The sequence below is a fragment of the Delphinapterus leucas genome, chromosome 10, assembly GCF_059928025.1.
Source record: "Delphinapterus leucas isolate spDelLeu-1000000601 "Yukka" chromosome 10, BTC_Dleu_Yukka2, whole genome shotgun sequence".
NCBI lineage: Eukaryota > Metazoa > Chordata > Mammalia > Artiodactyla > Monodontidae > Delphinapterus > Delphinapterus leucas.
Window position 1 is genome coordinate 96,818,765 of NC_143138.1, and position 13,146 is coordinate 96,831,910.

The 13,146-nt window shown below is 49.6% G+C and overlaps 1 protein-coding gene across 1 annotated transcript in view; it reads right to left on the bottom strand.

Moving 5' to 3' along the window:
* Positions 1-12,758, bottom strand: part of SSUH2 (ssu-2 homolog) — a 31,530-nt gene extending 18,772 nt beyond the window's left edge. The window contains exon 1 of the mRNA XM_089919584.1: positions 7,023-12,758. Coding sequence (XP_089775710.1) covers positions 7,023-7,185 — 163 coding nt within the window. The 5' untranslated portion in view covers positions 7,186-12,758. The remainder of the gene's footprint in view (positions 1-7,022) is intronic.
* Between the last annotated feature and the right edge of the window lie 388 nt (positions 12,759-13,146).

A 13,146-nucleotide genomic window follows, 5' to 3' on the forward strand; every position in this document is an offset into this window, starting at 1 on the left:
CGAGCAAAGCCTCCGGTCCAGAGCGGCTGCCTGCCCAACACACTGAGGGACCCTTTCATGGACTGCATGTCTGCATCCCCCAAATTCATGTGTTGAAACCCACAGCCCCAGTAGAGCTGGGTTTTGGGGTTTTTTTTCTTTAACACATTAAAAAAATATATTTATTTATTTATTTGTTTGTTTCTGGCTGTGCTGGGTCTTCATTGCTGCACTTGGGCTTTCTCTAGTTGTGGCGAGCAGGGGCTACTCTTTGTTGCGGTGCGCAGGCTTCTCATTGCGGCAGCTCCTCTTGTTGCGGAGCACAGGCTCTAGGTGCGTGGGCTTCAGTAGTTGTGGCACACAGGCTCAGTGGTTGTGGCTCGCGGGCTCTAGAGCGCAGGCTCAGTGGTTGTGGTGCACGGGCTTAGTTGCTCTGCGGCATATGGGATCTTCCCAGATCAGGGCTCGAACCCGTGTCCCCTGCAATGGCAGGTGGATTCTTAACCCCTGCACCACCAGGGAAGCCCTTGGGAGGGGATTAGGTTTAAATGAGGTCTTACGGATGGAGCCCATGATGGGATCAAGGTCCTTATAAGAAGAGAAAGAGGCTAGGGCTCTCTCACTCTCTCTACTATGTGAGCACCCAGTGAGAAGGCGGCTGTCTACAAGCCAGAGGCGGGCCCTCACCAGATGCCGGGTCTGCTAATGCCTCGACCTTGGACTTCCCAGCCTCCAGAACTGTTAGAAATAAATGCTTGTTGTTTAAGCCAACCCAGTCTACAGTATTTTTGTTACAGAAGCTTGAACCAACACAGACCCTAATCAGTTACACATGGAGCACCCACCTGAGCCCTGTTGAAATTTCTGACCCACAAAATCATGAAATATATTAAAGTGGTTGTTGTTTTAAGGCACTGGGATGTGGGACAGTAGGTCATGCAGCTTCCTCCATCAGGCAGTCTTTACTCTGAGACTCTCCACAGACCCACACAAGACTTTCTTGGAGCCACACCAGGGTCTCAGGCTCCCCTGCTGCCCTCTCTCCTCTCACAGGTGTCTGACCTACACTGTGGTCCAAAGACGGTCTCTGCCTACGCCTGCCCCTTCTCTCCCTTTCCCTTCATAGGTCTCCAAGGGATGTCTGGCATGTCTCAGGCCATCTTGGTGTCTGCTTCTTGGATGACCCAAACTGACACACCAGCACAACCACATTCTACCAATGTGACTCGCCCAAGATCGCCCAGCCAGTGAGTGATAGAAGTGGATTCAAACCAAGGTTCTTCTCTCTCCAAAGCTGCTGTTCTTTTCCAAGTACTTTTTACAAGGCAAACCCTATGGAAGAAGCACTGATTATATAACTGTTTTTAAAACCTCATCTTGATCTGTCAGGCTGTGACATCTATACATAGGGACTGAGACTCCAAGTAGGAAAGCATAATACTAGAACTGGCTCCTGGAAACTCAGGACTACTCACGAAGCACCTCCCACACCTGATGCCTCACCCCACCATCCCACCTAGAGGTGTGGAAGGCAGGGCGTCTAGCTCCACTTGACACGAGGAGTCTGAGCCTCAGAGAGGTTACTCCAGTACTCCTAGGGTACACAGCGCTGGAGTTAGAGCAGGCCAGAGGCTCCTTGCTCCAGTTCCAGCCCAGTGGGCCACCTGTCAAACCTGTTCCGTGAAGTCCCCAGGCTGGGGGACAAGGATCCCTCAACTGTGTCTTTCTAGTGAGCAGTTGACCATAGGAAGTTGACTTTAAAGAGCGAGCTGATAAACGGTCAGTGGAAGGGGATTCTCTCTGCATTAACTCACTGAAGGCCACTTGGGTCAAACTTCCAGCTGATCGACCTCATCTCTGAGATCCTCCTGCTTTCTGCAGCTCTATAAAACCTATAGCTCTTTATCACTACAAAAAATAAAGATATTATGTCCTGTTCTTTAGAGTTTAATAAAAGCAGAGGCCAGAAGAATAAGTAGATCTTGTTCAAAACCGGAACAGCTTAGGTTATCTGGAAGTAGAGACAAGACGTTGGACGGTGAAGAAGCCTGAGATTCTGGCATTCATGGCCGAGAACGGTGAGGGAGGAGGCGGTGTCATTGAAACAAATAAACAACCCTGCTCTACCACCCCTCCCCCATGAGGGGTGCACTTGTCCTCTGATAATAAGCACTACATATGCGTCTCTAAGGTTCTGTCTCCTTGCAGGAAACTTCCAAAGGAAGCTGAAATAGAAGAACGTTTGTGAATATAGAGAGTACCTTGCTTATCTTTGTAAGCAAATGATTCTGCCAAGAAGCAGGTGAGAGCCCTGGGACGCATGCGAGTGTGATGTAAAGCTGCAACGCCTGCCAATGTGTCCTGAAATCCCCAGGATGAGATTTCCCCCGGAATTATTCTTCGAACCTTGGTTCTCAATATTGTTTCGCTTCTAATAAGTTTATTAGCATGCTCTGCTACTCCGCCCACCAGGGACCCAGGGATCAGCAAACATTTTCTACAAATAGCCAGGTGGTAAACAGTTCAGACTATGGGCTGTACAGTCTGTCTTGGTTACTCACCTCGACCGTAGTGCCCTGAAAGTAGCTATAGACAAGTGTGGCTGGTTCCAATTAAAGTACAAAACAGGCGGTGGGTCAGCTTTGGTCCATGAGGCGTATTTTGCCCACCCTGACCTGACACCCACCTGTGCGGGGTGGCTCTGAGGGGGATCCGGAAGGTGGCGGCTGGAATTTGAACCTGTCTGGGGCAGGGTCCATGCAGTGTCTGTTAGCGCAGTTAAAAGAATTAAAGGTGAGGGGCAGGGTTGGACTGTAGCCAGGGTGGGGATGGGGGTGACTGCACTCAGAATCCCTGGGCATTGTGTTTAGGAACCCGGGCTCTGATATGCTGCCGTCTGAGCCAAGTAACACATGGCACTGTGCCAGACACTCATCCTCCCAGCACTCAACTCCTCCAGCTGGGAAAGAGAGCGGGTGGTATTAGGGCCCACCTAACGAGACAATGTGTATACAGCTCTCAGCCCTGAGCCTGGCATGTAATAAATGTTCGGTCAGTGCCTTGGACCGAGGAGGGCGGGTCTTCCTCTTTCCTGGTGCTCCTTTAAGCCAGTGCACAAGAGTGAAAATGTCAAGCGTGGAAAGAAAGGCAAGGCCATCACAGCCCCCTCCCCTGGGAGGGCCCCCGCCTGCCCGGAAGTCTTGTCTCCGCTGGGGCATCAGTACTCCCCTGGACAAGAAGACGCCACGTGGCTGCTCTGTCCTGCTGGAAACCCAACAACAGTGCAGGAAGACGGGAAGAATGAGAGGTGGGGCACTCAGAGCTCCATCCATCAACTGGGAGCCACAGTGACCTCTGGCAACTCATCAGAGCTAAATTAAACTCCCCATTATGTTGTGGACAAAAATAAAGGCCTCCAGGCTGAAGCACGGGCAGACACGTCATTTCCTGGGCAGATCTCAGTGGGCACAACAGGAATGCAGACATCACGGGACATTGTGTGGCGCCCAGCGTGGGGTGCTCCGATGGGGGCCACCAGCCGCGTCACCATTTCCACAGTGTTGGGCTGAGTTCCAGGGTGGCCGTCCAGCTGGACCACTGCCCCCTAATTCACGCACTGCCTCGGTGAGGGACGCTCCATGATCTCTCTTGCACCTCATGACAACCACTGTTTTCCCCATTTAGTAGAAGGACGAGATGAGGCTCAGAGATGTGATTTGAGACAGCAAAAGCTCACAGGCGCATAGCAGAGACAGAAACAGTACTTAGAACTCAGAGCCTGACTCCAAGCCCCAAGGCCTTTCTACTCGGGTGAATACCCCAGTGCTCCAGGCACACACGTCAAGTGGTTGCCGAGAGAGCTTTGCAAAGTGCCACCCAGGTCGTGTTTCTGCTCACCAGACGCCAGCTATTTTTCTCTTGTATAGGAAGGAATTTTTCTGGTGGAGAAAGGCACAATTCGTGGATAATCCCCTTATCTTTCTCTTTTTTTTTTTTTTGGCGGTACGCGGGTCTCTCACTGTTGTGGCCTCTCCCGTTGTGGAGCACAGGCTCCGGACGCACAGGCTCAGCGGCCATGGCTCATGGGCCCAGCCGCTCTGTGGCATGTGGGATCTTCCCGGACCGGGGCACGAACCCACATCCCCTGCATCGGCAGGCGGATTCTCAACCACTGCGCCACCAGGGAAGCCCTATCTTTCTCTTTTTAAAATGCCATTCCCTTGATTTCAGGTGATCAAAGGAGTGCACGTCTCCTGCCCCTAATTAATCATTGTTAAAGCACTGAAATCCGACAGAGGTGGTGCTGAAAGTGACTTCCAAGTGGATGCAACACCCAGAATGTCCCCATCCATGCCTACTTTGGTACCAAACTATGTCACTGGAGGAAGATATTCTCTCTCTGAAGCTTCCCCACACTGTAGACTCAAAAACTAAGGGGACAACACTTTAGTGACTGGGAAGGGTAACTCAACTGGCTAAAGTGGACAACCATCTCTCACCTAAGAAGGGACATTTAAATTACAGAAGTCAGGCTTCCCTGGTGGCGCAGTGGTTAAGAATCCACCTGCCAATGCAGGGGACACGGGTTCAAGCCCTGGTCCAGGAAGATCCCACATGCCGTGGAGCAACTAAGCCCGTGCGCCACAACTACTGAGCCTGTGCTCTAGAGCCCGTGAGCCACAACTATCAACCTTTTGTGCCACAACTACTGAAGCCCACACACCGCAACTACTGAAGCCCGTACGCCACAAGTACGGAAGCCTGTGAGCCTAGAGCCCAAGCTCTGCAACAGAAGCCACCGCAATGAGAAGCCCGCGCACCACAACGAAGAGTAGCCCCTGCTCACTGCAACTAGAGAAAGCCTGCACACAGCAACGACGGCCCAATGCAGTCAAAAATAAACAATAAATAAAATAAATTTATTTTTTAAAAAAAGAGAGAAAAAGCTTTAAAAATAAATAAATAAATTACAGAAGTCCCATAGCAGCCTCCCTTTCTGAAACCAGAAGAAAACTTTACTTAGTTTCAGATTTCGTCAATCTTGTTTCTAAAAACTTTCTGGACAATCTCACACCTTGCAGTGGACCCTAAATGCCGGCCTGAGGTTTGATTATGTTGGAAACCAGCACATAGGGTGACCATACGGCAGAATCAGAGGTTTTAGAATTTTAAGGGAACCAAAAAGAGTCCACCTTCCTCTTACCTTGCTTACCAAAAAGCTTGATTCCAAAACAGAAACACCACGGTGGTAATATTTTCCATTAATAGCAGTTTAATTTTAAAGCTCTCGGGGACATAATCTGATAATTCTCTAGAGTCAACATTTACTCCATGCCTACTCTGGGCTGAGTGATATATTAGGCACTTTACATCCAATTAATCTTTTACCAGTTCTGCAAGATGACACCATCTCTATTTTTATTGGGGGAAATAAAGCTCAGAGAGGTCAAGTGACTTAGGCGAAGTCACCCAGCAATTAGGAGGCAGAGCTTGGATTTGAATGCAGATCTGACATAACCCATGTCTACTACAGCAAACTCCAAGAATAAACTGAAAGAATGCTAATGAGCACTATTTTTTAAGAGGAAAGACTGCATTCGACTGTTAGTAGAAGCTTATCAGAATAAGACTATGGATACACAATTTCCAATATATCAGAGATCAGAGTCAGTCCTCCTCAAATACATGCTAAAATATCTAGGTACAGTCTCTCACTTCAATATGAAAAAGGACTCCAACAAAATTTAAACTGAGCTCTCTCAGATTAGCATGGGTTCATTTCATATCCCACTGCAGCTCTGAGGCTTAAAGCTCAGAGACACCAGCATTAAGGGCAGGAAAAAGTGTTGGGCCTGCAAAGGACCTTCAAAGTCACCAAGTTCGGTAACTCTGAAAATGTACTAGTGTCATGGGCCTCTCTGGGATTCAAGTGAAAGCTGTGGATGTCTTCCCCCTCCCCCTCCCCCTCCCCTCCCCCTCCCCCTCCCCCTCCCCCCCCCCACAAAGCCCATACATATAGTATTTTGCCTTCACCTTCATGGTCCTCAAATTAAGAACTCCTGACCAATCTCCTTTTACAGATGGGGAAACTGAAGCTCAGAGAGGTTAAGTGACTTGACCAAGATCACAGAGCCAACTCACAGCAGGGCTAGGACTTGAACCCTAGCCTGCCAATTCCCAACCTGATACTCCCCAGGATGTCCATTCCAAACTCACTATCCAACTTTCTTGTTTTAAAAGACAGCACATTTCTTCTTAAAATACCACTTCCTTCTTCATCTCCTTAATTAGTTCTTAGATTCCATTGTATTTCTGTCCCACTAATGACAAGATGGGGTCACCGTGGACTATGTTTCCTGAGCAGTAATGAACAAGGGAGCTTTTTGCTAGAGGGAGATCCTGCATAAAGACCTTTCACTGACATTGCTTTAAAATTAACCTCATCTGGGCTTCCCTGGTGGCTCAGTGGTTGAAAGTCCGCCTGCCAATGCAGGGGACACAGGTTCATGCCCCGGTCTGGGAAGATCCCACGTGCCGCGGAGCGGCTGGGCCCGTGAGCCATGGCCGCTGAGCCTGCGCGTCCGGAGCCTGTGCTCCACAACGGGAGAGGCCACAACAGTGAGAGGCCCGCGTACCGCGAAAAAAAAAAAAATTAACCTCACCTCATCTAAGAACTGATGCAACTCTGACTGAAATAAGAATCCTGATATCCAGGCTCACATTTGGCTTGGGCGGGGGAGGGGTGACTATCAATCGGAGAAAGGAAGGACAGAGAATCTAAGATTTGGACAGTGTTACGTGGTTAGCGAGGAAAGTCCTCACCTTGGTTTTCTACCTTCCTTTTCCACTGCCCCGAGGTACCTAATGGAAGAACAGCCCGAAGGCTGCAAACGGGCTTTACGTGTGAAAGGAAGGAAGGGAGGGAGGGAGGGATGCTCTAGCAGCACAGAAGCAGAACCAAGACAGCGCTGAGGGCAGCAGGGAGATTTCAGCTCAGCCACCCACAGAGGCGGGCGCCCCTCGCCCAGACAGGCTGTACTTACTGTCACCGTCACTGAGATCCCTGTCCATCGTCGAGACGTCCAGCCAGGGAAGTGTCTGCCCTCCCAGTGGGCTCAGGCTGCTGGGATCTGAGGGACCACCCCAGGCCCCTCCCAGAACAGCGGGCCCATTGTTACCTGATCTGAATACAACAGAGGGAAACATCTGTGGGGAAGCCCCGAGGCCATCAGAGCGGCTGCTCTGGCCCCCGTCTAAGGGTTCTTGGGGCTCCTCCTCACAAGACCCTCTACTTGCCAGGCTCGGCTGGTGCTCCTGATCACCTGCATCCTCACGCAGCCCTGAGAGATGGGCACTTTCATGGAACCCATCTTCCTGAGCTGGGATTCAGACTCTCGTCTGCTTGACTCTCAGGTCAGAGCTCTCGACCCCCGTGCCACATGGCTCGTCTATAGGGAGGCAGGTTCCGGAGCGCTGGGCAGGCGGGGTGGGGGAGGGGGGCAGAGAACGATGTAAAATGCAATAACCGCAGGGAGGTTACCTCCCCAACGGCAAGGGGAGATGCAGGTGGGAGCTCTCAAGTCGTGAGTGTCAACCTCCTGGGCTCGCTGGGGGAGAGTCGAGGCCGGGAGGAAGAGGTGATGCTCCCAAGACGCTCAGCACAGCATGGGCAGAGCCGGCTCCCAACCCAGGCTGCGTGGGCCGCTGATGTCAGCACACCAGCCCAGCTCTCTGGGAGACATCTGTGGGTTTCTAAAGGCCTCTTCCTGAGCCTCCTGCATCAGGGCTCGAAACACCTGCAACCCCGACCCTTGCAAGACGACGCAAGATCACCCCTCTCCTCTAGAGGAGTCTAAACCATGAACACCTGGACCTGGGTCACCTGCTGGTGGAGGCAGAGGGCCCTGAGCTGGCACCACCTGCACTGCATCCTTGGCAATGACGTTCACAGCCGGGCCTGGAGTTCTCTAGCCAGGACAGCCTCGCTCGGTAGGGCAAAGCATGTACCCTATGCCCTGCCTGCCCAGCCCAGCGATGCCCATGGGATGTGTCACGATGCCCACAGTGAAGACTGGCTGTCGCCTTCACCTGGGGAGTGTTGTGACTGATGTGTCCATGGCCTGGCTTCAATGGTCGCGCTGGGCAAAGAGAGGGCTCCGAGGCGACCACAAAGTGCCCTCAGTCTCCCTCTGCTGCACTCACCCCCCTCATTCACCGCCCGCCCTCAACAGAATGCGGGTGACAACCGTGAAAGCAGTAGTAATAATTTGACAAACGCTTCTTAAATACAGTCAGACGCTTCAACGCCCACAAATAGGTTTTTATGGTTGATCGGAGCACTAAATTTCTTAAACTTGAGAGTTATATGTTTCATTACTGCATGTTCATGACAAAGACCGAGATCCTAATACAGCCTTCTACCTTTAGACATTAAGCAATGATTTGAAGCCCTTGTAGAACTGTCCCCAGGGTAACAGGATTACCATGGATGTGTATGCCTGGGTGTGTATTTTACTCTAAACATAATATGTGTGTGTGTCTATGTCTACGTCTGTGTCTGTGTGTATGTATAGTTGAGCCTAAACACTGTAGATGATAGATAAATACATAGATACATACATGGATAGACAGACAAACTACCTGTGGCTTAACTAAAACAATATACCACTATTACATGTTGAGTACTTTTTAAGAAACAATATATGCATGCCCAAAACCCTCCTCAGCATTTGAAAGAAAGAATCGTAGGAAATTATTAAATGGCAAATAGAAGCACAGAATGTTAAACAGAGCTGAGTACTAAGGGGTCCGGAAGCCTTGAGGCTGCAAAAAGGCAGACAACCGTGAGTTGTATCTTAGGAACCAGGGAGTGTTGATCAAAGGCAGTAAAAGTCCCTTGCTGCACACTAGTTAGATCACATAGTAATGGGATCATAAATATCTCTTAAAATACATGGAAAATGAACAAACCAACTGCTAGACCTTTCTAATCTTGCTTAGGCATCAAGACAGGAATGCTGTCTGCAACTACAATGGCATGCGTGAGTGGCTCGGGCCAGACAATGTAACCATCACCACCTAGTATTCAGATGTCAGAAGAAACGAGCATCATTAATTCTAGGCTCCAGGCCAGCATGAAGCTAATACTGGTTCCCACTTCCTGCTGGTATCAGAGGGGCTTCGGGGAGGGAAAGAGAAGCATCAAATGCGTTCCGGACATTTTACAGTCATTCTGTATCAGTGCTATTGATATCAAGAAGGGGGCGCTTCGAGCTCTTCTTCCTGAACCGGTCCACAGTAGTCCATGGATATGATCCATCATCACACTTTTCAGGTCTTACACATGGTTAAATACTCATGAGACATTTGTTGAATGAACGTAACTGTCTAAGAGCTAACTCTATCCATTTATTGCTGTCTGAGAATCTCGTTTGTTCTTGGAAATAAAGGCTATTTGATCTCATAGTTTGGTCTCTGAGTCCTGAGGGTACCTCATGGCTGTGGGAATCATGTCAGGGCAGTACAGGGCTTTAGAAGAGAAACCAGAAATCACAGTGCCTGGCTACAGCTGAATATCATGCTGAGAGAAATTCCTAGAGGTAGGGCTCAGCCAGTACCCGCCAGTATTTACAGGGTTGTCACGAGGAGGTGAGTCTCAGGACACTCATCCTACGGGCAGGCATGCTGGGAGCTGATCCCGGATGGGGGACCATTTCAACTTATCAGAGAGAAGATCTGTCTAGTGACAGATCCTTCCACTGGGTTGGGCCTCTCCAAAGAATATTAAAGCAGAAGCTTGCCAATAAAACAAAGTGGGCAGTAGTAGAACCCAACAGTTTATGACTTCAGAATCAATGAAAACTGGGTTCAAAATTCAAAGGTGGATGCTGCAGCACTACAGTCCCTTTTTGGAGCATCCCCAGAGGACAGTGGAAAGAAATCCTCCTGGTGCGGAAAATTCTGAACAGTGCACCTGGTTGTGCATTTTGCCTGAAGGAAGAAATGGCCACAGATAAGAGTCTATACCCCTGTTGTATAGCACAGGGAACTCCACTTCGCTATACAGTAGAAACTAACACAACGCTGTAAAACAACTATACCCCAATTAAAAAAAAAAAGAGTCTATACCAATTTATAGGCTATGGAAAATGGTTTTGCTGGATGGTCAGGAACTTTGGAAGGAATATCACTGGTACACTGATGACAAGGAGGTCTGGGAAACAGGTATGTTGATAGGTTTCTCTGAATGGGCAAAGAATATGAAAACATTTGTATCCCATGTTAATGCTCATCAAAGCGTGATTCAGCAGAGGAGGACTTCAATCATCCTTTAAAGTTGAGGTGTGACCCATCCCGTGGGGACCAGTCAGGCTCCCTCTGCAGCCACTTCTGCCATTGCCTAGTGGGTCACAGTGGGAGGGATGCAGGTCATGCATGGGCTCAGCAACATGGGCTTTCAATCACAAAGGCTGGCCTGGCTACTGCTGAGTGTCCAGTCAGCCAGGGGCAGAGACCAACACGGAGTCCCAATACGGTGACCAACCAGTTAGCTGGTGGCAGGTTGATTACACTGAACAGCTTGCATCATGGAAGAGGTAGTGCTTTGTTCTTCTGAAACGGACACTCCGAATATAAATGTGCCTTCCCTACACACCATACTTCTATCATCTCCAGACTCTAGCAAAAAGAGCAGAGGCTGCATCCCCTAAGATGAAAGAAATCATCAGACCAGTCTGGATGAGAGACAGAGGTTTCTGGCAAGTAGGTCTCATGTTTAAGCCACCAGGAAGTTCACCAGATGCTCCTTCAACAGTTCAGGAAGTGCTTATTGTGTGCCCAGCCCTGAGAGGTAAACCAGGTAATTCCTGCCCTTGAGGAACTCCTGGTATTAAGTGGGAGACAAATTCATAACCAGGTACTTAAAATTCAGAGGCCCAAAGGCGGCAGCAGAGGAGCAGACAAGATGTTCTGGAACATCGAGGATCAGGTATTACGTTGGATACACACATTGGCACGGTAGTGGCAGAAAATGCACCGCCCACTAGGCACTCGTAACACCTCAACTGTCGGGTGAGTACTGGGTGAACTTCCTGGTTACTTAAACATCAGACCTCCTTGTGGGGGACCCCTGCCCCTCAGCCAGTCTGGGCTGTTGATCGCTTTGTATCAGAGGAGGCCACTTCTGACAAGCACTGGCCCCTGCTTGCCTCCCCCTGTGACTACACCTCAGACCCCCGGAGGCTGTGGCTGGTTTTTCTCCCATCAAAATGGCAGCTACCCCAAATGGCAGCCACCCAACATGGTGTTTGTCCCTGGCTTCCCAATTAATCTGCTGGGGCTGGTCCCAGGCTCTCGTTTCTCAGTCAATCAATAGGAATCACCAAGGGGCTTGTCAATATTACACATTCCCAGGCTCTGTCCCCAGAAATCCTGATTAAGTAGGTCTGACGTGGAAGCCTGGACTGTGTCTCCTTTTATAAGATCTCTTGATGATTCCAACTCAGGTGGTCTACACTTTAAAAACCACTGACTTAAGCAAGAGCAGAATTCAGCATCTGAACTTCTTTCTCACGAGTGTCATTTCAAGATACAATCAGTAGCAGATTAATGAGGCTACCCACCATCTACCTGTCTAAGATATTTTTCCTTTTTATGGGAGGCAGTTTCTTGGCCTCAAGATGAAGACATAATATTGGGTTAAGTTCTTTAGTGAGATCATTCTCCTATCAACCCACAGGTTTTCATTTTCCTCCCTCAAGGGCACAAATCTTGGGACTTCCCTGGTGGCGCTGTGGTTAAGAATCCGCCTGCTAATGCAGGGGACACGGATTTGAGCCCTGGTCCGGGAGGATCCCACATGCCGCGGAGCAACTAAACCCATGCGCCGCAACTACTGAAGCCCGCGCTCCTAGAGCCCGTGCTCCACAACAAGAGAAGCCACGGCAATGAGAAGCCCGCACACTGCAACAAAGACCCAACACAGCCCAAAAAATTAATTAATTACTTTTTTAAAAAAAGGCACAGATCTTACAGGGGTAACAGCAAGCACCACAGTGAGAACAGGTGAAGCTTTTTAGAATCACCGAGCGTTTTCAGATGTTCTCTCATTTGGTGGCAGCCTCAACCTGAGCCATCCTAGGACATTTAAATACAGAAGCCCTATCTATTTCATGTCTCCTCTCCTCTTCTGAGCCCAGAGAGCCGCCATAACCACATGGTGAGTTGATGGCATCAAGAATTCACCCAGAAATTCAAATTATTCAGTATTCAGCCATTCTACACGTAGATAAATAGAAAGGCTCAATTCCAGTCAAAGCAAATTGTTTTCATGAAGGTGGTGGTGGTTATACAGCACTTTAAATTTTTTTATTGTGCACGTAACATAAAATTTACCATCTGAACCTTTTCTTCTTTTTTTTTTTTTTGCGGTACGCGGGCCTCTCACTGCTGTGGCCTCTCCTGCTGCGGAGCACAGCCTCCGGACGCGCAGGCTCAGCGGCCATGGCTCACGGGACCAGCCGCCCCGCGGCACATGGGATCCTCCCGGACCGGGGCACGAACCCGTGTCCCTTGCATCGGCAGGCGGACTCCCAACCACTGCGCCACCAGGGAAGCCCCATCTGAACCATTTTTAAGTGTACAGTTCAGTGGTATGAAGTACATTCACATTGTACAACCGTCACCACCATCCAGCCACAGAATTTTTTCTTCATACCCAGCTGGAACTTTGTACCCATTAAGCAGTAACTCCCCAATCCCTGTTCCCCACAGGGCCTGGTAATCACCATTCAGCTTTCCATCTCTATGAATCTACTATAGGTATCTCATATAAGTGGAATCGTACTGTATTTGTCGTTCTGGGACTGGCTTATTTCACTTATCACGTAGGGTCTTTTTTATTAACATTCATTAATTTATTTATATTTGGCTGCATTGGGTCTTCGTTGCTGTGCATCCGCTTTCTCTAGTTGCGGCGAGCGGGGGCTACTCTTCATGGTGGCACGCGGGCTTCTCACTGTGGTGGCTTCTCTCGTTGCGGAGCACGGGCTCAGGCGCGGGGGCTTCAGTAGTTGCAGCATGCGGGCTCATTAGTTGTGGCGCATGGGCTTAGTTGCTCCACGGCACGGGGGATCTTCCCGGACCAGGGCTCAAACCCATGTCCCCTGT